Source organism: Talaromyces atroroseus (genome assembly GCF_001907595.1).
Source record: "Talaromyces atroroseus strain IBT 11181 chromosome Unknown scaffold_1, whole genome shotgun sequence".
Lineage (NCBI taxonomy): Eukaryota > Fungi > Ascomycota > Eurotiomycetes > Eurotiales > Trichocomaceae > Talaromyces > Talaromyces atroroseus.
In genome coordinates, this window is record NW_017971433.1 from 1,577,840 (window position 1) to 1,600,798 (window position 22,959).

A 22,959-nucleotide genomic window follows, 5' to 3' on the forward strand; every position below is an offset into this window, starting at 1 on the left:
CCGAGTTCCGACAAATTTATAAATACACGAACATTGCCCGAGTGTTTATGGAGAAACCTAGAAATGTTTTGATGGAACATTCGAAGGGAAAAAAAAAAGAAAAGAAAAGAAAAGAAAAGAAAAGCAACTACCCTATATTGCTTCCTGCCAAATATATATATTATAAGATATCAGACTATGACAAACACTCAGACACCCAAGCTTCGGTCAGCATGTGATGCATGCCATGAAGCGAAGGTGAGATGTACAGGAGGAACACCATGTGTGCACTGTAAGAACCATCACCAGTCCTGTCATTATAGCTTTGCAGCGCGCATTGGCAAGCCCAAAGGAAGTCGAAATCGCAAGACGCTGGCTCGTCTGCAAGAAGCAGCCTCTCATGCGGCGACAAGTCAAGCGAGCTCTCCCACGCCCTCGTTTTCTGTTACACCCTCTCCTTACAGTGTTTCGCCTCATTCTCTTCCTACGGTGCCTGAATGGATCAACTCAGAGTATCCGTTTCCGTCAACTCAGGTGTGTCCATTTGTTATTTCGTGTTGCTGCTGGAAAAGTAGCTAATGGCGCTCTACAGCCGGATTCTTACACGTCTTACGCCTGGATGCCACCACAATCAATACCAACGCCCCCGGAGAGCATTGATATGACTTTAAAACCAATAGCAGCGCATGATCATACATTCAACAGAATATCGCAATCCAGCGAGTTTCATCTCCATAGTCCGCAGCTGTCAAGATCTGCAAACACGACGAATACAGATTTTTCCATAACAACTCACGAGACGACCAGCTATCCAGTATCCTGGCAATCCGCTACTTGTGACTGTTTCCACTGGCAGGTTTTGAATCTAACTTCGCTCCACATGCCGAGCACGTTCGATGAATCCTTACAGTGCATTGCCGCTACACTTGCCGCTTGCCAGCGAACAGTGGAATGCCAATCATGCGAGAAGAACTCATCCATTGTTCTTTTCCTGATCACATCATTGCAAATGGTGCTCGACCGACTTGGTGCCCTGCTCTCTAAGGAACTAAAAGCAACGGCATCAGCTCCATCATCATCATCATCATCATCATCCTTTTCCTCGGCGTCAGAATCAGTCATGGTACAATACCCGCAAGCTGAGCAGCAGAATGTTATGCGCTTGCTGCAGCTTCGCCACATGCTATTCAAGACCCAGAATGCGCTCAAGGATATCCGAGAAGCCATTTTAATGCCTCGACAGAGTCCCTCAAGTGACTCTGGATTGTTTTCATTCATAGGAGTCATACCGGGTGCTTCAGGCTACCCAGATTGTCTTCACCAAGTGCTCGATAAGATCCAGGCAGGATTAGACGTTCTTCTTAGCACTATAAGTTCGCATCACGCTTAGTATAGGTTACGGAATATAGAATTATGGAGTAATGATAATCAGCATGGCAGTTTTGACAAGTTGGAGCACGGGCATAGCCCTAACCCTAGCTTACACCCCCCCACCATTGCGCCCGCCCGTTGATGTAATCTCAACTTTGGTGTTAAATACATGTCAGCATTCAACCTTGTTACACAATCCTCTGGGATCTTGGAAAATTCTCACGTACTGTGGCCTGTGTCTTCTTATGCACCTTTGTTATCCATAACCTTAGCACCCCATCCACAAGAACGCACACACAATGGGTGGTTTTCATGGAGTAGTAGGAACTCAAGACATTGGGAAGATCCATCATGTCGTATGTGTGCGATTTCACACTGCCTCTTTTTACCTCATGTCTCTCCGCACATAGCTCTAACGAAGACGAAACACTTCTATAGACAGAAAAACTCGTCGCTTTTGAATATGTTGAGCCAAATGCTCCTGAAAAGCCGCACAGCTTGATCTTTGTAGGCGGGCTCGGAGATGGCCTCACCACTGTGCCATTCCTGAAAGATATTGCGGCCGCACTCGAGCCGACACAATGGTCCTTATTCTCATTCATTCTCAGCTCATCGTATGAGAGTTGGGGTTTCGGTCGATTGGGCCAGGATGCTGAAGACATCGCGCAATGCGTGGAGTACATCTCAGAGTACAAGAAGGCATTGTCGCAGGCAAGCCAAACTGCCAGAGCTCGTAAGGTTGTAATCATGGGTCACTCGACAGGCAGCCAGGATGTTCTGCATTACCTATATTCTCCAAATCCAACACCCATCGACCCGGTGTTTGATAACGGCCTACGTCATATCCTTCGACCTGCAGTTGACGGGGCCATTTTACAAGCCCCCGTTTCTGATCGAGAGGGCATCTTGGATGCGATCACTGATGAAAATGGCAAATTCCGCGATGCCGAAGTTCACGGCGCCTATTTGCAACTCATTGAGATGGCAAAGACATGTACATTTTCGGATGGGAACAAGCACGACGTGTTACTGCCTCTAGCTTTGACTAGCAAACTGGGGTATTCGCCGGTGCCTATCACAGCAAGGCGCTTTCTGAGTCTTGTTGCACCAGATGCGCCCGAAAATCCTGGAGAAGATGACCTTTTCAGTTCGGATCTATCTGATAAGAGGCTAGACGAGACATTTGGAATGATCCTGGCGAGAGACCTGCTCAAACACAAGCTTTTGGTCTTGTATTCAGGCAATGATCAACACGTCCCCAAATCTGTGGACAAGGGTAAGCTATTGCAACGCTGGAGGGCGGCTACAGATAAGTCAATCAGAAAGATCTGGGATGACGAACACAGTGGCGTTGTCCCTGGAGCTTCTCACAACGTTGGTGGCGAAGACGAAGGCGAGGCGAGGGCGGATCTAGCTGCTCGAGTGAAGGCATACTTGGAAGACGTCAGGTCATCCACATAAACCAAACCATAAAATGGGCATCAACCGGCAATGCGTGTCAAATTTGAAGAAAGGAGGAGATAATATACAAAAATGGGATCAGCGGCATTAGCAGTCGGAACAAATGAAAGCCTCAACAGGTAGTGTGGTCAGAACGGGTGAAAGTTCAGGACATAGTCGTCAAGTAGAAAGGAGAAAAAATGCACGGAAAAGAAAAGCGGAGGACATAAGAAACGCTGAAATGTTGGCCGGTAAAGGAATAGACACACATTATGATTGGTATGATAACAGGAAATTTTAGAGAAAGAGGGAAAAAGAAAGGCCACTGATCTAAACCTTCAACCATAGCATGAAGACGCCTTTTAGATATCCAACAATCTCATCGCCACCAAGTTTGCTGTCTCCGTACAGACGGTCGACAAACGTGATGGGACATTCTTCAACTTTGTAACCCAAAGCTTTAGCACGGACCATCATCTCCATCTGGAATGAGTATCCTTTACTCTCCGTGCTTGTAATAACCTTCTCCAAGACGCTCTTCTTATACAAGCGGAAACTACCCGTCAAATCACTCACGCCGGGCATCAGCATGACATCGGCAATGAGGTTGGCGCCTCGAGATGTGAACTTCCGAATCAGATCCCATCCATAAACGCCTCCCTTTAAATCACCGCGTTTGGCGTATCTCGTTCCTGTAACAATGTCTGCATTGCTTTCTTTTTGAATCTCGATCATCTTCGGGATGTACTTGGGGTGGTGACTGAAGTCGGCGTCCATGATAATAACGAAATTGCCCGTCACGAACTGCAGGCCATGAACGTACGCCGTTCCGAGACCGAGTTTGCCAGCTCGTGGCTTGAGCACGATGTGATCGGCGCCCCAGACCTTCTGGAGTTGTTTTGCGACGTCCTGTGTGCCATCGGGAGATCCGTCGTCGACTATGATGACTTCCCAGTCAAGGTTGCTGATTGGGATTTTGACCACCAATTAGCCAATATTCTTCATGTTCTGGGAATGATTTAGGCTGTTACCTCTCCCGAAATGTCTTTTCAATAAGCCAGCAAATGATAGGAAGGTTCTTCCGTTCGTTATAGGTCGGAAGGATCACAGAGTATTTATCGTTGGCGCCCATTGTGACTGAAGATCTTTTGGTCTGATTGAAGTTCCGCGGTATATCTCTTTGATGTAAGAAAGAGGGAAAACCTGGCACAAGAAGAGACACAACAGCTTTCAATGGTTTGGTTGTTGCTATCGAGGACAGCTCGCAACATCTGGACAGGAGTAGCATTTACCGCCCGGCAGAATAACCTCCGCTCCCCTGCCGGAGATTAATTAATTAATTGACCGTCAGCAAGTTACAACGAACCCGACTTCAATATTCGAGCGAACCCACACAATCATTGTTCGAAAGCTATGAACATGGCGAGCTCACCGACTTCAAAACATCAGCGCAATGTCTCAAAGTGTAAGGCAACCGCACCAGTTTTAGGCTATTGCTCCATTGCTACAAACGCATGCTAATATACGCCTATGTAGCATCACGACCGCGTGCATCAACCAAGGGACCACTGGATATTCCTGAAGAGTGCGTTCACAGCCTTGCTTTAGGTTTTGCTCCTAACTGAAGAAAAAAGTGAACTTGTGCCTTCAGATAGCCCACACTCCCCTCAGAAATCCCAAATCCAACGCCCCCGCTTGTCGAATGATGCTGGCCCTCTTGCCTCGTCGGATCCCTTAGATCTGCATCCATTGAAAGTCGAGCTCGATATTATTCTAGCAACCCACGATCTTTCTGCGGCGGCCACCAAGGACCTCTCATTTTTACTACGCCCGGAAATTTATTATCCTCTCTCCCAGCTTGAGGTTCCGCCTATGTTTCGATCTTCTTTTTACAACCCATCGATAGGGGAGTCTATCAATGCCTCTATGGATGTACTTAGAAATCAGCTTGAACAGGGACATTTCCTCCTCGCAGCCCATCTGAGCGCAAAGCTGTTGACGTCTCCGCTCATTAAATCTTCGGATGTGCAGCTGATCTTTAATTTGCTGTACACCCGCCTAGCTTGTCTTGAGCTGACAGGACACGGCTCATTTGCTGCGCAGGAGTCCAAAGCATTGGAAGACTTAAACTCGGCGTTTTATTATGTTGATGCCGACTTCGAAGTGGACAGTGATCCAGGACAACACGGTCGCGCTAGGCGCTCTTTTCATATAGTCCCATGGCCGCTACGTGTTCTCGCGGTTCGTCTGCAAAGCATTGCTTTCGGAGATCCACGAAGAAGCATCACCGGTTTATATGAGCTCGGCTTTGAAGCTAGAAGAGAATTCATGCAGCCGACCCTGGACAACACAGAGAAACAAGTATGGAAGGATAGGCTTGCAGATCTAGGAATTCGCGCTGTCAGTGCCCTTGTCGAGATGGGGGATCTAGATGCAGCACGGCGATCGTTAAGAAACTTGGGTAATTCCGAAAACATCAGCAACCAAGCTAGAGCTGTTCTTTTGGCTTTGCGAGTTGGAGATCTGACTTCTGCTCGGGAAACGTTGAAAGGCTCTAGCGTGCTTCAGGATGGGATTTTGACCCCTTTGACCTCTATGGCTGAAGGATCTTATGACGATGCTACCGTGAAGTGGAAGGCTCTACTTAAGGGTCCGATTGGTCCCATGAAGCCCATAGCTGTGCAAAATCTCGCTGTCTGCCTTTTATACACGGGTCAATTGAACGAGGTAGGTAATAATTTTTAGCTTATTGATTTATCACTTTACTGACTTGGACTGTCATGAATGCAGTCTCGCTCGCTTCTAGAGTCACTCATCAATGAAAATCATTCCTTCCAAAGTCTTACTTTCAACCTTGCGACTATATATGAGCTGTGCTGCGATAACCCGCGGAGCCGAAAGTTGCGCCTAGGGGAGATGGTATCTCAGCAGACACACGCCGGGGAAGTAAATCTAGATCGATCGAATGCAGACTTCAAGCTATGATGCGGATGACTCGGATCTAGAATCTGATGGTAGTACATTAGAATGCTATCTCGGGCTGCTGACACACAAAAGAAATACCGTGTAAGGGTCATCTTTCACAAACACTGTATTTCAGAATACGAGAACGCCGCGTGGCACAAAAGAATGAGCTGACATCAGTTTTCAAAATCCATGAAAACGCCGAGTGTGCACAACATCTTTCGATCAAAGGCCCCATATAAATCATTGCTTCAACACGCAATCGTGTTTTAAGTTCTTGCTTTGGGTTTTCGAATAATAATAGATTCGCCCTCCAGCTGCCATCCGAGCCTTTCCCTCTCTGCCAGGTCCTGCCAAGTCCAGCCGTCATCACCTGTGCAAGTTTCCAGCAACCAGCTAACATTTACGCTTAAATATGTCCGGCCGACAGCTTTGAGCGCTTGTCTCATGACGTGGTCTGTTGCCCAGTTCATGATTGCACGTGTATAGCCGTCTACCTCTTTATGAGTACGCCAGAATGTTATCCAATTGTCATGAATAAGCGCACTAAGAATACGGTCAACAACGAGAGACTGAAAACCGTACTTTTGCTTGGATTGAATCAACAACATATAAGCAGGGGCAAGACTATTTTGACGGCACGCATAATCCAAAACGAGGTAAGACGTGAATTCAGTCAACTCGTGTTTTGTGAGAGGATGTGAGGTGGTATGCAGATTTTCAAGCAGGTAACGCAATGAAGAAAAGTAAGATGGCGGATGGCGTGCCAGTATTGAGAAGCGAATGGAGAAAATATGAACCTGCTGTTGAAAAGTCACGGGGGTGGTAGAGGACGTTGCCAGGATTCCCTCGCGGAGCTTGCGTAGTGACATCAACAAGGAGGATAATTCAGCGGCAGGAGGGCGTTGTTTCTCGCCGGTCGACCTCTGTTGCGGTTGTGTTGTCGTTAGGCTCAGACGTTCTGTCTTCGCAATAAGCCCAGCTGCTATCTCATCATGATAGACCGGTTTTGCAGCAGGCTTGCCAGTCGGAGGAACCGGGACATTTGACGGGGGATTTTTGGTGGCGTCTGCAGAAGCACTGGCAGGCAGAGAAGCCCATGCTGCATCGAGGTCATGCGAGTGGCATGAACAGAAGCGCATGTAGCGATCGACGATTGTGTCGTAGTATGTCTGCTGTGCCTTGTGTTCTAGTAGCCTGCGGCAGGGAAGCATCAGCCCTGTTGACCGACTATTGATTGGCTTCCAATCGGATCAAAGCTTTCCTGCTATTTCCAGGGGATATATCACCTACGTCCTGTCACCTTTGGAAGGAAAGCCAACAGCCTCCAGAGAATCGGAAATCGGCCGCAAACGACTTCCGCGATTAGTGCTGCTGCTATTGCTGGTATCCGGTCTCTTGAAGGGGCTGCTTCGGGCATGAAAGCTCATGTTGACCAGCGACTCGGTAACAATGATCAGAATGCATCGGGTTTTGTTTGCCCAGCACCCCTAGTATCTGGCTATTGCTTTCTGCATGCGTAGTGAGAGTAAGGTTAGAGCAAGCAAGGGCAAGGGCAGGGAAGCGCGTCTCCCGCATGTTTGTCTTGTTTGTCCTCGATGCTTGAGCTGCCAGGCACGTGCCCGACATGTGATCGGATCGTCGCGGTCTCCGCTACCCGCCGGGGCTATCCCCAAAGGGGAATAGTATGCTCCCCAACAGTTCCTGCCTTAAAAAGAAAAGCTTCAACCTCGCAAGGTGTCGCTGGCCGGAAAATAAGAATGTCCAGTTCGTTCTTTGACTTCACGGCTGCTGCTGCTCCTCGATTTCTGTTCTGGCGTGGCTTTTGTTCCTCTTTTCTTTGACCCGTGTGCATGGGTTTGTTTGGCTTTCTTTGTTGTCCGCGTCTCTTTTCTTTTTTCTGTCTTATTGGATCGCACCATGTCAGAGCCTCGCTTTCGCCCCTCGACGCACCAGCAGCAGTCGAGTGATAATAAGAGCCCGGCCAATGAGAGGATCACGCCAGAGATGGCTGTCAAACAGCCCGCAAAAGCAATCCGAAAGCTGCTTCACTGGGATGAACTACCAGCCTGGTTACGAGACAATCGCCATATCCACACCGGGTATCGACCAGCATCTGCCTCATTTCTCGTATCGTTTCAGTCGTTGTCGTATGTCCATAACGAGACTGTGAATATCTACACTCACCTGCTGCCGTCATTGGTGGCTTTACCAGCGGGTGTCCGCCTGTATCAGATCCTAGCTCCCCGCTACCAATCAGCATCTCCGGCTGATATCTCCGTATTCGTGTGTTTCTTTGTCGGCGCGGCATTCTGTCTGGGAATGTCTGCGACCTATCACACCATTTCAAACCATTCACCCGCTGTGGCTCGCGTTGGCAATGCTCTAGACTACGTTGGCATTGTCGGCCTCATTACTGGTAGTTTCATCCCCAGTGTCTATTATGGCTTCTACTGCGCACCCAACCTGCAGTTGATTTACTGGGCTATGATCAGTGCAATAGGCCTGGGGTGCATTTTTGTTTGCCTGATGCCTCAATTTCGGACCCCAGAATGGCGACCCTTTCGAGCTCTCATGTTTGTGTCCATGGGATTGTCTGCTGTATTCCCGGTCGTTCACGGCTTATGGTTGTACGGTGCGAAGCAGATGACACCTCAGATTGGCCTCGATTGGCTGCTTCTTCAGGGTTTTCTCTACATTCTTGGTGCCACCATCTACGCAGCTCGCGTGCCAGAGCGACTGCTACCGGGCCGATTCGATATCGTAGGGAGCTCTCATCAAATATTCCATGTTCTCGTAGTGTGTGCTGCAATTTCGCATCTGACAGGTCTTCTGTGTGCGTTTGACTACCGACACAGTGGCGTGGCCGATGCCTGTCACTAACGCTGCTGGATTACTTTTTTCTGGAATGAAATCTGATCGGAACTGTATATCCTGGCCAAACCCAACGCTAGCGCTACTACTAATATTAAACTATTTGCAGTTCTTCTGGTTTGTATTCCATATAGGGGGACATATGCGGTCTTCCTCTTTGTGGGCGATTGATTAAACGAAGGACTGCAATTCGGGTAAATCGGTAGATCACCTGTCTTCCTCGTGATCTCCATTTGCCCTCGCCAATCGGGGATGCAAGTCAAGTCTTTGTGTCGTACATGAAAAGTAAGCAAAGAAATCCCTACGCTTTTAAGCGAGTCATGAGGCTAGCTGTATGTGTTCGTTCGGGGTTCATAAATGTTGTGCCCGAAAATTTTCCCACAGCCTCGGGGACGTACGTACAAAACCAGGAGCTCCATGACTGGAACAAAGAACAAAAGGAAGGAATTTAGGGGTCGATAGGTAATACCCGTGAATAATTTCCCATTTCTTTCCTATTTCCCAGTCTCGTCTCCGCCTTCTTCGTTTTTTTGTCATATCTTCTTTTTTTATAGTACGTAGTGCTGTTTTTTTATTATTTGTGTTTCCTTTCCTAGAAGCTGCTAGACTTGTTCGATGCATGCGCCACATGTCTTTATTTGTCAGTGACAGGACTTTTATCGCATTTCCAACCCGCCATCGATTATCAACGTATTGGCTGACGATAGTACGCGGTAGTAAAAGCAATAGTAGTCTACTAGTTGACAGCATATTTCTCGTCGTTATGCCTAACCCTAATCCCGCGTGCTTTGTCCCACAGGCGAGACCAGCCCTCATATTCATGCATACATAATATTAAATTCTCCAGGCCAAGCTTTCAAAGAAAGACAATTGATTGCGACTTATTTAAATCCTTGGAGGACTTCTTATTTCTTCCTCCTCCTCCTCTTCTTCTTCCCACCCCCCTCTTATCCAAGTCCTCGGCCATACCTCCTTATCAGATACCTGTCTAGTACATGAGCGGAGCAGCCAAACCAAAACCAAAGCATTTCTTCTCTCTGTGTGCACTTGACGATTCAGTCGCAGCTTCCTCTAGCATTCGAAACGAAGGACAGAGGCTGCTGGTTTACAACAGGCCACACCTGGCACAATTGACCGTTGGTAGTTGACTGGCTGCTGCCTCCGTCCAGCCTGCTTCCCCTCTGGTTGAGATATCTTTTCTCTTTACCCTACGTCAACTAGAAGGAAGTTTCACGTTGTGATCCAGTGCTATGCAGACGTTGCTGCAGTCAGCCGATGGTACAGACAAGCCACGATATCGCGCAGCCTGCGATGCGTGTCGTCAGTCAAAAGTGCGCTGCTCCGGCAACGGGGTTTGTCTACGTTGCAAGAAACACGACTATAAATGTCGATACAGCATTGCACATCGAGCAGGCAAGCCGAAGGGCAGTAAAAATAAAGCAACATTGAAGAAGCTCGAGAACCTCCAGACAGGTCAGGGGAACACTCCATCACGAGGCAAGGCAGCTTCTACACGTACGACACCAAAGACGTCAGTGGAATCTAGCTTCTCTCAGCAAAAGAAAAAGAGGATAAGTCTGGTGAGTCACTGTTATTCCCTAGTCACTCTAGCATTGATCATGGCGGGCGGTTTTTTACTTTGATACTGATTCTATTTCCAGCCTTCCCACCATAGCAGGGCGCGCTATGATATCGGACAGCCTTGGCCCGATCAGTCGAGAAATATTTCTCACGCAATGTCGCGCAAATATGCCTTTTCCAGCCCTGCAATTGTGTACCCATCACCTACATCTCCGGGAGTAGAGCCATGCCTATGGGAAGATGCCAGGGCAACGGAAGTGGGCTTCTATGGGCCCCCAGGGGCTTCCGATGGACATCTGTCTTCTTCTGCTGTAGTTCAGTACATGCCGTCGCCGAGAGAAGAATCAGCCGCCACCGCTGCCTCCTTCAAGACACGAGCAGACCCGCAAGAGCTGGTTGGAATGTGCAGCTGCTTGGATAGACTTGGTCTAATCCAAAAGCAATTGTACAATCTGGATCTAGATTTTACCATGTGGAGTTTCAATTCGACGGTGGACCTCGTCACAACGTCTCTGTCATCATGCCATATTTTTCTCAATTGCGTGGCGTGTCCGAAAGACGCTGGCAATTTGCCACTTATGCTGTCCTTGCTTGACCACACATTCAATGTCCTCAATCAACTTTTATTTCATCGGACCAACCGGAACAGCCCTGGATCTTGGGATGGACAGCAATACAATTCGCCTATTCCATACGACTACGCACTCGCGCTCCAAGATTGCATACTTGAGCAGGCAGTGTCAACTTCATTCCAGATAGTCATTTCACTCAGGGAAATAGCCGAAAACGAGATTGCAAATCATGGCAGCCATCTCGACCATATCAACGATGGCATATCGTCGTCAGATTTCTCCTCTCCAGCTTCGGGAATTGAACGTCCGGCCCGTGAACAGTATAACTTCAAGGGGCTAATCATACCTGAAGGAGGTCAGCCTGATTTTAACCAGACGCCGTTTCAGCAGCGAATGCATGATTTCGAGTGCGCGCCCATCAAGCCTAGTGGTTGGCTCAGTTCCGAGGATGTAAACCATTTCATTGAAGTCATTCGTCGCTACGAGACGATCATTGGTGACTTGCAAGCTTTGGTGGCACATAACGCTTCTTCAGCTGCTGCCGTGGCACAGCCAGTTTTAGCTCCTGCGTCTTGGTCCATTAGCAATGTCTCTGACGCATCAGCTACAGGTAATGGGCTTTATCATTTCCAACCGCAGCAGCAGCAACATCGAAAGTTTAGCTCTTATGACGTGGTTGGGCTTTCGTGATATTGCTTGTCATTTTCTGTGCGATGCGATGATTGTTAACATTTTATCCCCTGAACGAAATTTATGAGCTTCTCTTCAATGAAATCGAGTAGATTATCAAATCTGAATGATCGAAGGCTTCGTACCTAGTTAGGTAATAATAGTTTGAGTAATGCAGAGATTACTCCCATTCGTCAGATATCACAGGAGTTTCTCCTATTGGTTACACCCCAGGATCCACATATAGGTTCCTTGGACCAGCGGCGAAAATAAATATATTCGTAATCATAAAACGGGGACGGCAAATTCGCGTTCTCAATCCCGCACAGTATTTCCTGATTGCTGCATAGTCATCACCCATTCAAGCTACGCTACATACCACCGGCGCCTACTCCTGGCCAAAGCCCGCTGAGATCGCTCCACTGGTCAATATCAAATGCCATATGAAGCACGTCCTGCATCGACTCCATAGTCAGGTCATTGAATTCCAGGGTCCCAGCATCCCCTGTGTGAAAAACCGTAGAGCCGTTATTCATTAACGGCTCTGCGTGCAATTCCGTAATGCTGGGGGGCACCATCTCTTGATTGGAGGCCTCCTTGGTGTTGGAGACATACTGGTTGTGCCAAGCACGTTTAGCGAGAAAGTCGATCTTTGTGATCAGATTCCGTACAATGTTAGCTGCACTGCCGGCAACTGCAAAGCTATTACCGAAAATATCAAAAACAGACACTGAGAGCGCGATGGCGCTCCGGGAAGCAGCGGTAAATGGGCTCTGAGGGTACGCCAGTACAAAGCCAACAAGAGTCATTGCCGAGTTCCATTGCCATTGGAAGGCTTCATGCCAGCCTGATAGAATCGTTGTTGATGACAGGGCCTGGTGTGTAATGTTGGTCAGAGCTATAGCATGACGAGCGCATCTGAAGGCCATCTCTTCTGCGAGCGTAGACGACGGAGTAGGGACAAACGAGATAAAAGGGCGGAGTATGTTGGCATTTAGGTTGTGATACATCAACTCAAGTATGATGCGTTGTCTTTGCAGCCAGAGAGGCGCAAACTGTTCAATTTCCAGGGCCGTGCCGTCGTTGGCAAATGGCCGGCCACCGTCCTTACGTCTTGTTGTGAGTGTACTAGGTACGCCTTCTGTCCATTGTTCAAGTCTCTCGACAAATGGTTGAAGAAATTGCGCTTGGTTTTCCAGGACTTTGAAGTCATCCCACATAGTCTGCCCGTTCTGTAAAGGTAAGTCTCGGTCAAAGAAAGCCGTGTAAGCCGCCCGAGCAGCTAAAAATAATTTCGTATTTTGCAGATTGAAACTAAGCCAGGTAGCGTTGTCTCCAAGAGGGGCAAAGCTAGATCCTGACAGCATGGCGACCTCAACGTCGTCGCCCGGTAAAGTTGGTGTCGTATTAGATTGGTGGAGCAGAAATGGGCGTCCAAGCTTCATGCCGATTTTGCTGTCTAAAGAACAGAGTGCCCACCAGACGCGCTTGCGAATCTCTCGGTCTCTCCGAGGCATGCTTTGCGGGGGTTCTAAATGGAGACCAAGCATGTGAGCTGCACGGACAGCCATCGCACAGGTGCTATCAGCCATGTTTTGAAAAGACCCACAGCATAGGTATACCGTGGAAAGTAAGTGGCATTGTAAGGTTGCTAAAGTAGGACTTTCCAACTCGTAGGCAAGGAGAGTCTGACACCTTCGGTAATACCACCGACCAGCGATAGTGGCGTCGTTATCATCCACGACGAGCTGTTGCCTCATAGTAGGGAGCATGGAAATTCCGTACTGCATGCCAAGGGCAACCACAATATCAACAAGAGCTGAATCACTGCGAGTATTCCCTGAGGCTGTCCATAATGACCGATAATGCTGCTTAAACTCGCTCTCATCGAGAATAGGGAACAGCGACGTGTGGTAAGCGTTCCAATATAGATCAAGAAAGTATTCTTCTTGTGTCGGAGTTAAATATGCACCAGTTGCGACTGTGTTCTTCGTTTGAGATTCCGAATGGTTACGGCTGGAGTCGTGTTCAGGGCCTAGCAGCGGCCCAGAAAGCCGCCTGCTTACTGAATCAGGCAGCATTTGGTCATGTGAATGGGCCTGTTCAAAATTAAGGCTCAAGAAATTGGCGATGCGCCCCATGAAAGAGAAGAGTGACGACGGTCCATACCATGTTTCATTGGCGGAGCGTGCAGTCCTGAGATGGATGCCTTCCCAAACCGTTTTTCTTGCCTCATCCTGTTCAGAGCATATGCTTTCAGAGACGGATAATTCGGGAGTGGATATATTGATTGAAAGCGAAGACACATCATTTTCCCTTTCAGCCCTTTGTTTCCGCAGTTCGCCCTGGAGGTCTTCGACTTGGCGTCTCAGGGCTTCGATCTCTCGGTAAGCGCGCGGGAGGGATGTGATCTCTGCGGCGTCCTTTGTACAGTTGCCACCTCTCGCTTTGCAGTTGGTGCAGGGGGAATAGCTGTCGCACTTGATTCTTCGTTGGCGGCACCAATCGCATGCCCTCGAAACTTGGCTGCGTTTCTGGCGGGCACGCAGAGGCGACTGGAGCCGTGAGGGAGTCTGGTCAATGGGGCGGGGGTTCATAGCGGTACATTCAACTCTAAAGGGATCGACCGCTGACCTGGTCGACTCCGCACTGCGTCTGACATGCAGGCAGTAGTACACTGGTACGTAGCATTGAATATTGAGAGGGGATGAAGTCGTGGGGCGGCGGCAGCACGAAATTCCAGAGATCGGGCGGCGCACGTGCCACTCGCGCGGTTTCTCTTTCCTCAACTTCCCTCCTTCCTTGCCTTCCCTCGCTCACCCATACTTAACGCAATGAATCAATGGATGCACGATGGTCGCTTCGTAATCGCCGCCATTACTCATGCGCTTTCGACGACCTTCTAGAAAGAAAATGTGGGCAAGCCACGGACTGGAGGCAGACGGAGTTCAGGAGTTGATCTGATTGGCCAGGAGCTCTCCGCGAGTCCGCAGTCGCAGTCGCAGTCGCAATCGCAACATGAACTAATGAGAGGATCAAGGCGACGCGAAGAGCAAAACTCGGCTCTTGTATCCATACTCTCGCAGCAGATTGACTAAGAATGTCCATCATGTCGTCAGAGGCGAAAATCTATAAATTCGCCCTCCTACCCTATCGCTTGTCTCATCGGAGCACACTCGAACCGCAGTAGCCGCATAAACAACTTTTTTTCTTTTCCTTTGGAACAGACACGCCTCTTTAAGCGTTCCACCATGCCTTCTTACATAGCCTTCAAGGGCGTCCCGAATGACTACCCCAAGAAAAGCACCCTTTCGCGGCCTGATGTGCTTACTAGCGATTATGTCTTGCTGAAAGTAACAGCGTCTGGCCTTTGCGGCACAGGTATGAGACTTTTGAGTTCGATTTACAAGTACTGCAAATGTTCAGCACTAACATTTGGCGCCGTTAGATCTTCACTACGTAAGTTATTGAAAATAACTGCAACTCTACGAGTCATTATCTAACATGAAAAATTCAGCGACATGCAGATATGGTGCTTGGACATGAGGGTGTCGGTATTGTCGAGGAGCTAGGTCCAGATGCCAAGCATCTGAAGAAAGGCGATCGAGTGGGCTGGGGCTATGCGACTGACAGCTGCCGCAATTGTATCGAGTGCCTCCAGGGCACCGAGGTCTTTTGCCCTGAACGCGCCTTATACGGCACTGCCAATCTTGATCAAGGAAGTTTTGCCTCCCATGCCGTCTTTCGCGAAGCCTTCCTGCATAAGATTCCCGACAGTATTAGCGATGAGGCCGCAGCACCACTACAATGCGGCGGTGCCACAGTCTATACGGCTCTCACGGACTCGGCAAAGCCAAATGAAACGGTGGGGATTATGGGAGTGGGAGGCCTTGGTCATCTAGCCATTCAGTTTGCGGCAAAGATGGGTTGCCGTGTTGTCGTGCTTTCGGGATCCGATAGTAAAAAAGAGGAGGCTACCAGACTTGGTGCACATTATTTTGTAGCCACCAAAGGGAAGAGCGCCGCCGACCTAAAGGATGTACCGAAGATCTCACGGTTGATTGTTACTACAGCAGCCCAGCCTGCATGGGACACAATTCTACCAATGATGGCTCCGGGTTCTCGAATCTACCCACTCACAGTCTCTCCGCACAACCTCGAAGTCCCATACATGCCTTTAATCCTTACTGGTATCTCTATCGTTGGCTCGTTGGTTGCAAATAGGCCTACGCACCGCCGAATGCTTGACTTCGCTGCGCTCCACAATATCAAGCCAGTGACTGAGACATACCCTATGACTGAGGAGGGCATCAAGACGGCAATTCAAAATTTGGAAAATGGCAAGGTACACTTCCGAGCTGTTTTACTGCCGCAGTAACTGCCATTCGGAATATATAGTCTAGTATACAGAGAGATAGACGTCTTTGTTTTACTTTAGTCACTATATACCAGTCCACTTACCATTCAAAACACTCAAATTACTGTAAAGAATTCCCTGGGCTGAGTAATGCTCTCTTTCGTCTTCTTTCCCGAGCTATGCACCCAACCGTGGGCAAATGACGACTTCGCATATCTAAACCGACAGACAAGCCACGGCCAGTATACTCACACTACCTACGTAATCGGGGGAAATCTTGCATCCCGCAGTTCCATTTCTCGCTTCAATCGCAATTGCCACCCCCAGGTTTACCCAGTGGCGCAAATAAATTCTATGCCAATGAGAAACATCATATTGACAATAAGCTTTGGACTCGCCACAGCAGAAATAAAGCCACAGTTTCCCCAGAACCAACCCATAGATCGGGACTACGGAATTAAGGTTATCGATAAGCTTATTTCTGAATCGGCCTGGTGTTGGCCAATCAGCATCTGTGCCAATATTAGGCATCAGGCATAGCAAACAGCCGTACCATGGCCATCCCTTTGCCGACATACGGCTCAGGCACAGGCACATGGTCGAAAAGTCAAATATCGGTGGAACTATGGCTTTTTGCTGTGGGATACGACGGCCGTCAAAGGTATAAATAGGGCTTGAACTCACCTCCTTTGTCAATCCTCATTCCCATCGATCAATCAGTCAATAAGACAAGCAATCAATAAACTAATCATTGATTGGAAGCAAACACTCTCTTGAAAAAAGACAAATATTTTCTATCTCTTCCAAAGACTTCTAATTTAGAAGCCTTAACCACAATTATCTTCTTCCAGAAGACCTTCCTTCAAGAAGCACATCAAGTCAACATGCAGTTCACCAAGACTCTCGGTCTTCTTGCTACCTTTGGCGCTCTTGCCTCAGCTCTTCCTACCAACTTCCAGCGCCGTGATGGTGGCAACAGCACTGCCAGTGCCACCGGCGACAACAACAGCAACAACAACAACAACAACACCACCACCACCACCACCACCACCACCAATGGTGTCAACAGCAGCAACGGCAGCAGCGGCAGTGTCAACATTCAAAACAACATGGGCAGCACCATGTACCTCTGGTCTGTCAGCGAGAATGCCGACCCCATGATCACTGTCCAGCCTGGCGGCTCCTACTCAGAGAGCTGGCGCACCAACCCCGACGGCGGCGGTATTTCCATCAAAATGGCTATGAAGCCTGAACAAGTCGATGTCCTCCAATACGAGTACACCTTGCAAGGTGACACTATCTTCTGGGATCTCTCTTGCATCGACATGGGCACCAGCTCTCAATTCACCACCGCTGGCTTTGCTGTCACCTCCAGTGATTCCACTTGCCCTTCTGCTACCTGCCAGCCTGGCGACTCTGCTTGCGCTGATGCTTACCTTGTTCCTGACGACAACCAGGCTACTCATGGCTGCCCTGCCGGTACCCAAATGAACTTGAACATTGGCTCTTCTGCTTAAGGTGTCTGCACAAGAAGGAAGATCAATATAAACCAAAGTCGAAAAACGCCAATATGAATCGAGACCTGGCATCAAAAAAAAAAGAATAATAATTCTCGAAAACATTATGATGATATTCTAATAGCGTGCTTTTTCTACATACCCCATTTGTTCTATATCTCATATTATGTACATAGATATCTACCTTCTATATATTTCTCCAAAAGAATATATATACTTCAAAAACAAACAACACTTTACCAAATTCGACTGGTAGCATCTAATTTTAGGGTAGCCTCGGTTGTTCCCCGCAAAGCCGGCAGTGTCTCCGCAATTAACTACACAGGTCCTCACTACACTACAGTTGGACTATTATTCCTCTTTCAACTCATCATAAATCTTAAAGCTTAATTGCAGAGAAGAAAAAAATGGCACCTCAAGATCGCCTAGCCCAAGTCTCATCCCATCTCAATTTCCCACGAGGACTGTTCCACAATCAAACAGCTATCATCACAGGTGCTGGACAGGGAATCGGTGCCGAAACAGCTCGATTATTTGCAAATGAAGGTGCAAAAGTAGTTGTCGCTGATGTCGACGACGGTATACTCCTTGTGTGTACAATCTGGTGGGAGAGAAATACTCATCAGGCGTATAGAGAAAGCAAATGCGGTCGCGAAGAGCATCAATGACATCGCGCCCAATCGAGCAATAGTCGTGTCTGGCGACGTCACGAATGCGAGTTATATCAACACGCTAGTACAGAAGGCGGCTGAGTTTGGAGATGGTAAGATACATATTATTGTTAACAATGCCGGGTTTGCCTGGGATGGGGTTATTCACAAGGTCTGTCCATCTTTCTCTCTTTCTTCGTTAGGATCTCAGATGATGCTGATTTTCCGTTTTATATAGATTACGGACAAGCAATGGGACACAATGCTTGCAGTCCACAACACCGCGCCATTCAAACTCGTCAGAGCCGCAGCACCATATTTTCGTGTAAAGGATAAAGAGCCTCGTGTCATTATTCAAATCAGTTCAACAAGCGGGATACACGGGAATGCGTGAGTTCTCGTTCCTTTATATATATGCTTTCTATATCTGGGTTCTTAACCTACAACACGCCGCTATTGCGTGAACCATACTGACAAATACACTCATATAACCCAATAGAGGACAAGCAAACTACGCCCTCGCCAAAGCAGGGGTTGTCGGACTCACAAAGACCATCGCCAAAGAATGGGGGCCTCAATTCGGGGTTCGCGCCAACACCATCGCCTTTGGATACATCACCACACGATTAACAGCTGCAAAGGAGAACGGAGCCACTTATGTTGCCTCTGATGGCACCAAAGTCGCCCTGGGTATTCCCGGAAGGAAAGAAGTCAAGGCAGGCGATGAGGCTAAAGCTTACGCTGAGATTCCGTTACGAAGACCCGGAAGTCCGGAGGAGGCGGCTAGGGCGATTGTGGCCGTGGCGAGTCCGTGGTTTTCGTATGTCAATGGCGAGACTATTGAGGTTACCGGGGGGAGGAATATCTAGGTTTGATTACCTATTCGTGATGTAAAAGATTATGTACCTATATGACCGTCGGTTAGTTAAGACACAGTACTATCAATTCACTGCGTTAGTCAATGGCAGCATGCACATGGTATCTGGTTGTAGAGATGCAAACAAGATCTTAAATTTTCCAGCAAGAAACTCCTCTGCCTCACCATTCTCCCAACAATGCCTCTATGTCGCCGTCCCCGGCCGAAGTTCTCTCTCTGGACAGTTTTCAAATATTGGCTTCACCACTGCCAGTAGTCGCTGAAACCACGCAGTGGTCTTATACGGTTCAAACACCATAATAAGCATCCATTGCTTTCTCTCCTACTCAACTCATTCTCATCCCTTATCCAATTTGGTCATTCCCAATACCTAGATACTGAATCCAGTTTCTCTCTGTGCCTCCGATTGAGGACAGCCAATGTGATTGAACTAATGAATCTATAACGCAACGAGAAAAGGACCTGATAGCTACATAATCGGTACTACCTAGATACTGACCTCCACTCGACCTCTACAAGCATTGTTCTTCCCAATATATGATACATAAACTATACAGAATCATTAGCAGTACCTAGGTAGCCACATCTTATTGTTGCCTAGACGGTGGCAAGGAGCAGGCCATTGATGATGCTATGATTCCTTGAATAGGAAACTATCGTATCGAACCGTGGATACTTGAAGGATGTGTAATGAATTATTTGAGATCAATGGCATGACTCTTCGTCAATTGATAGGAATACAATATTGTAATTTATGTACAGATGGTTTCCACAAAATTGGTATGTATTGTGTAAATATATGTGTATAATATCGCATCATCCCGGATGACACAACCGCCCGGATGCCTGCTGTGGCGACAGTCGGTGATGGCGGACAGACGACGGGATAGATTAACGATCATTTGACCTGCGCTCCAATAGAGTCATTATAGAACAATAGAGCCGGCATAGTACAAAGCAAGAAAAATGAATCATACAAAAAAGAGAAATAAATCCACGCCACTCGCAAATGACAACAGAATACGAAAAGACCATGATGGGTTGAGTTGGCTTTCAAACTCCAGCAATCAATCAATGACAAGACCAAAAGCAAGGTTAGGGTATTCTTTCCTGTTAAATCCCTCGAAGCCACCTCAAAAGAGCAAATGCGTTGACAAAGTAGAATCCCAAATATAATCAAACGCCTTCCTAGATCTTCGTAAAATGAGTCTTTTTGTATAGAGAAAACAGCACAACCTCCAAAATATTTATACAGAACAAAACCAGCAATAGCCTCACATGAATTAGAAAAGAATATTTGCAGTCCAGGCGATGTCCTTGGAATTATGGAAGCCACGGTAAATGAAAAGCCGTATTATATATTCATATGAAAAAAAAAGGGCCAATCCAGAAAGAAGTCGAAATGATATCATCGGAATGTTAGATCCAAGAAGAATGAATTATCCAAAAGGGTCCGAAGGAAAGGGTCATGTCGAGAGCAAAAAAAAAATTGGAAATCGTTGATATCGTCGCACGTATAAGAAGAGTATTATAATTCGGTCAGTATGCCTCAAGGACCTGACAGTTAAGTAAGGCAGGCACAGGAATGTTCATGTTCTTTTCAGACCCATCAGGCATATAAACAACCGTGTTCCAGAACTCGGGGGTAGCCTGTGGGTCAACATAAGAGAAGCTTTCGGTTTCGCTCTCGGAAGCATAGTCCGAGTCCGACGAAACGGAAGAAATAGTTTCATTGTCGGTGAGCGACGTATCCGAGACCGCTGAGCCGGAATACTGCGCATTGAGCAATTCGATGCGTGGAACTGGTGCATGAGCATAGTAAGAATAAGGAGGCAGCACCTCAGGGTGTCCGGATTTCCTGGGAGTAGGAGCAGTAGGGATTGTGCTGGGAGCTGGCATGGTGAACCTTGGGCACTCCACAATGAGGCGCCGCAAATCCGGAATGGTAATTCGCTTGTAGGGATCGCATTCAAAAATGCGGTGTAGAATCACATTCAACTCCGGGGACACAGGAAGAATGGATCGCAAAAACTCCGGGTCTTTTAAATAGGCACGGAAGGTCGTGTCCTCGGTTGAGGCACGCTTCCATGGGTTGCGGCCACAAGTCAAGTTCACCAGGATCACTCCCAAGCTCCACACGTCGTTGATGGGTGACACATAGCAAGAGCCGGGTCTCGGAGTTGTTTGTTGGCACTCTGTTAGAAATGACAGTGTGGTCAGCTCCTGAACACAATGCGCGCATATACACGCAAGATATAACAAGCTTACCTGGTGACATGTAGAAAGTAGAACCACAGCCGAAATCCGAGGTGACATAATCCATTGTGGCCAGGCCAAAGTCAGCTAGTTTAACAGTCATTCCTCCATCGGCGACCAGGATGTTCTCCGGCTTCAAATCGCGGTGGTAGATTCCAATGTTGTGGCAAAATTCAACGGCATCCAAAATCTGTAAGAAGGCGCGTTTGGCCAGTGGGTCGTTGCCGACAAATAGGCCACGTTCCGTGATGTTGGAGAACAAATCGCCTTCGGGACAGAACTCAATGACAACAAAGGTACAATCAACAGAATCCATGATGCGGACTAGGGAAACAACATTGGGGTGCTGGCTAGCTAGATGATGGAGCTTAATCTCTCGCTGCTGAAATTTCCGTTGCCTTGGGTCGAGACCATTTTTGTTCAGGGCCTTCACAGCATAAGGGATATGGGTATGGATATCGATTGCCGTGTAAACCACGCCATAAGCGCCGACTCCAAGGATGCTGGTTATTTCCAGGCGGTTGGCCAGCAGCAACCCTAGACGGTCCTCTGGGGCGCAGCAGCGAAGGAGTGGCGGAGACGGAGGCGGTGTGGGAAGCATAGTGGGATACATTACTCCAAATGGGTCGATCTATTGGAACCAATGGCCAAAAAAAAGTTTGTCGGAATGGCAATTATCCTGGGAAAAAATCCTGGAATCCAGAACAATAGGGTTGAATCTCCTGGAGTTTATACGAATCCTTGGAAGGGGACGAAACAGTGCACAACCTCGGGTCGGCTAGATCCAGGAGACAAGTGGCAGTGAACGGAAGGAATCCAGATTTGTGGGAGAGAAAGAGAGAGGATCGTTGTAAAGACGATATTGCTATCGTCTTTACGCCAACCCGACGAAAACCTGACAGAAGGAGCGGCCGTTGGTGGCAGTGGTCGGACAGAATAGTAGAAAGTAGGATATCAACGGCAGCACAGATCCAGGAGGGTATACATATAGAACAGATAAATATATATAGATACGTAGCAGTATGTATATATATATTTATTTTTTTCTATATGTATAGAGAAAAGAGACAAGAGAGAGAGAGAGAGAGAGAGAAGGGGGTTGGATGTTGCCGGCGCGGAATAGTCGGGGGGTGTTCCTTTCCTCGGGATAGTATGGGATGGCACTAGCGGTGGACGAGAGAATTAACAGGTACGTAGAATGAAAAATAAAGAGAAGCGAAGCAAAGAGAAGTGAGGACGGAGAGGACGAGAGAGAGAAAGGGGAGAGGAAGAGGGAGGCTTGAGGTTGAGGTTGAGGTTGAGGAGGAGAGGAGAGGAGGCAAGAGCAGCGCACGAAGGAAGGAACGATGTAAATAGAGCCGAAAATGGTGATGTCGATGCGACGAGGCAGGTGCCAGGCAGGCAGGAAAGGCAGAAGGCAGGCAGGCAGGCGGCAATGGGCGGCGGTGGGGACGCTACGAGGGGCGATTTTTGCTTTAGCACTTTACTAGTTTGGTCTTTCGTTGACTCGCAGACTCTGTTCTAGCTCTTGCCTCTGCGTCGTAGGACGGACTAGGAGCAGTGCCACGAGCAGCCAGCGCTCACTGGACTGTGGAAAAGGGGGGGGATCGATCGATTCGTGTGCCGACGCAGCCCAGACCACCACCAAATAATCTCTCGCATGCTCGCCGTCCAATCAGCAGCGTCGAGCCCAAGGACAGAAGAAGGGCTTCAGGAGTGGGAGTGGGCGGCTGGGGACGGCCAACCTGGCACGCACTCAAGACATTTGGTTGAGGGATCCAATTCATTGGCCGCTGCCATGCTCGGAGTCTATAAAAAAATCATTATACAATAATTAATAACCATATGCATG

The 22,959-nt window shown here is 48.1% G+C and overlaps 12 protein-coding genes across 12 annotated transcripts; 8 read left to right on the top strand and 4 right to left on the bottom strand.

Moving 5' to 3' along the window:
- Positions 1-260: 260 nt before the first annotated feature.
- UA08_01622 (hypothetical protein) lies at positions 261-1,369 on the top strand (the record flags this gene model as incomplete). The annotated part of the gene is made up of 3 exons (XM_020261306.1): positions 261-271; positions 303-513; positions 572-1,369. 3 exons carry the CDS (start codon positions 261-263, stop codon positions 1,367-1,369), a joined length of 1,020 nt encoding a protein of 339 aa, XP_020123254.1.
- A 280-nt stretch (positions 1,370-1,649) lies between these two features.
- Positions 1,650-2,811, top strand: UA08_01623 (hypothetical protein; the record flags this gene model as incomplete). The annotated part of the gene is made up of 2 exons (XM_020261307.1): positions 1,650-1,706; positions 1,789-2,811. The coding sequence occupies 2 exons, from the start codon at positions 1,650-1,652 to the stop codon at positions 2,809-2,811; spliced, it is 1,080 nt and encodes a 359-aa protein (XP_020123255.1).
- Positions 2,812-3,120: 309 nt separating this feature from the next.
- UA08_01624 (Dolichol-phosphate mannosyltransferase) lies at positions 3,121-3,922 on the bottom strand (the record flags this gene model as incomplete). The annotated part of the gene is made up of 2 exons (XM_020261308.1): positions 3,121-3,754; positions 3,822-3,922. The coding sequence occupies 2 exons, from the start codon at positions 3,920-3,922 to the stop codon at positions 3,121-3,123; spliced, it is 735 nt and encodes a 244-aa protein (XP_020123252.1).
- A 287-nt stretch (positions 3,923-4,209) lies between these two features.
- UA08_01625 (hypothetical protein) lies at positions 4,210-5,775 on the top strand (the record flags this gene model as incomplete). The annotated part of the gene is made up of 4 exons (XM_020261309.1): positions 4,210-4,255; positions 4,327-4,375; positions 4,425-5,517; positions 5,581-5,775. 4 exons carry the CDS (start codon positions 4,210-4,212, stop codon positions 5,773-5,775), a joined length of 1,383 nt encoding a protein of 460 aa, XP_020123253.1.
- Positions 5,776-6,023: 248 nt separating this feature from the next.
- On the bottom strand, positions 6,024-7,184 carry UA08_01626 (hypothetical protein; the record flags this gene model as incomplete). The annotated part of the gene is made up of 2 exons (XM_020261310.1): positions 6,024-6,951; positions 7,048-7,184. The coding sequence occupies 2 exons, from the start codon at positions 7,182-7,184 to the stop codon at positions 6,024-6,026; spliced, it is 1,065 nt and encodes a 354-aa protein (XP_020123250.1).
- A 490-nt stretch (positions 7,185-7,674) lies between these two features.
- UA08_01627 (hypothetical protein) lies at positions 7,675-8,637 on the top strand (the record flags this gene model as incomplete). Its single annotated transcript, XM_020261311.1, has 1 exon — positions 7,675-8,637. The coding sequence occupies one exon, from the start codon at positions 7,675-7,677 to the stop codon at positions 8,635-8,637; it is 963 nt and encodes a 320-aa protein (XP_020123251.1).
- Positions 8,638-10,364: 1,727 nt separating this feature from the next.
- Positions 10,365-11,471, top strand: UA08_01628 (hypothetical protein; the record flags this gene model as incomplete). Its single annotated transcript, XM_020261312.1, has 1 exon — positions 10,365-11,471. One exon carries the CDS (start codon positions 10,365-10,367, stop codon positions 11,469-11,471), a length of 1,107 nt encoding a protein of 368 aa, XP_020123248.1.
- A 294-nt stretch (positions 11,472-11,765) lies between these two features.
- UA08_01629 (hypothetical protein) lies at positions 11,766-14,047 on the bottom strand (the record flags this gene model as incomplete). Its single annotated transcript, XM_020261315.1, has 2 exons — positions 11,766-11,785; positions 11,830-14,047. 2 exons carry the CDS (start codon positions 14,045-14,047, stop codon positions 11,766-11,768), a joined length of 2,238 nt encoding a protein of 745 aa, XP_020123249.1.
- Positions 14,048-14,701: 654 nt separating this feature from the next.
- UA08_01630 (hypothetical protein) lies at positions 14,702-15,828 on the top strand (the record flags this gene model as incomplete). Its single annotated transcript, XM_020261316.1, has 3 exons — positions 14,702-14,831; positions 14,899-14,909; positions 14,968-15,828. 3 exons carry the CDS (start codon positions 14,702-14,704, stop codon positions 15,826-15,828), a joined length of 1,002 nt encoding a protein of 333 aa, XP_020122782.1.
- Positions 15,829-16,691: 863 nt separating this feature from the next.
- On the top strand, positions 16,692-17,324 carry UA08_01631 (hypothetical protein; the record flags this gene model as incomplete). Its single annotated transcript, XM_020261317.1, has 1 exon — positions 16,692-17,324. One exon carries the CDS (start codon positions 16,692-16,694, stop codon positions 17,322-17,324), a length of 633 nt encoding a protein of 210 aa, XP_020122781.1.
- Positions 17,325-17,731: 407 nt separating this feature from the next.
- UA08_01632 (hypothetical protein) lies at positions 17,732-18,843 on the top strand (the record flags this gene model as incomplete). Its single annotated transcript, XM_020261318.1, has 4 exons — positions 17,732-17,903; positions 17,959-18,146; positions 18,213-18,364; positions 18,474-18,843. 4 exons carry the CDS (start codon positions 17,732-17,734, stop codon positions 18,841-18,843), a joined length of 882 nt encoding a protein of 293 aa, XP_020122784.1.
- Positions 18,844-20,390: 1,547 nt separating this feature from the next.
- Positions 20,391-21,708, bottom strand: UA08_01633 (hypothetical protein; the record flags this gene model as incomplete). The annotated part of the gene is made up of 2 exons (XM_020261319.1): positions 20,391-21,046; positions 21,120-21,708. The coding sequence occupies 2 exons, from the start codon at positions 21,706-21,708 to the stop codon at positions 20,391-20,393; spliced, it is 1,245 nt and encodes a 414-aa protein (XP_020122783.1).
- Between the last annotated feature and the right edge of the window lie 1,251 nt (positions 21,709-22,959).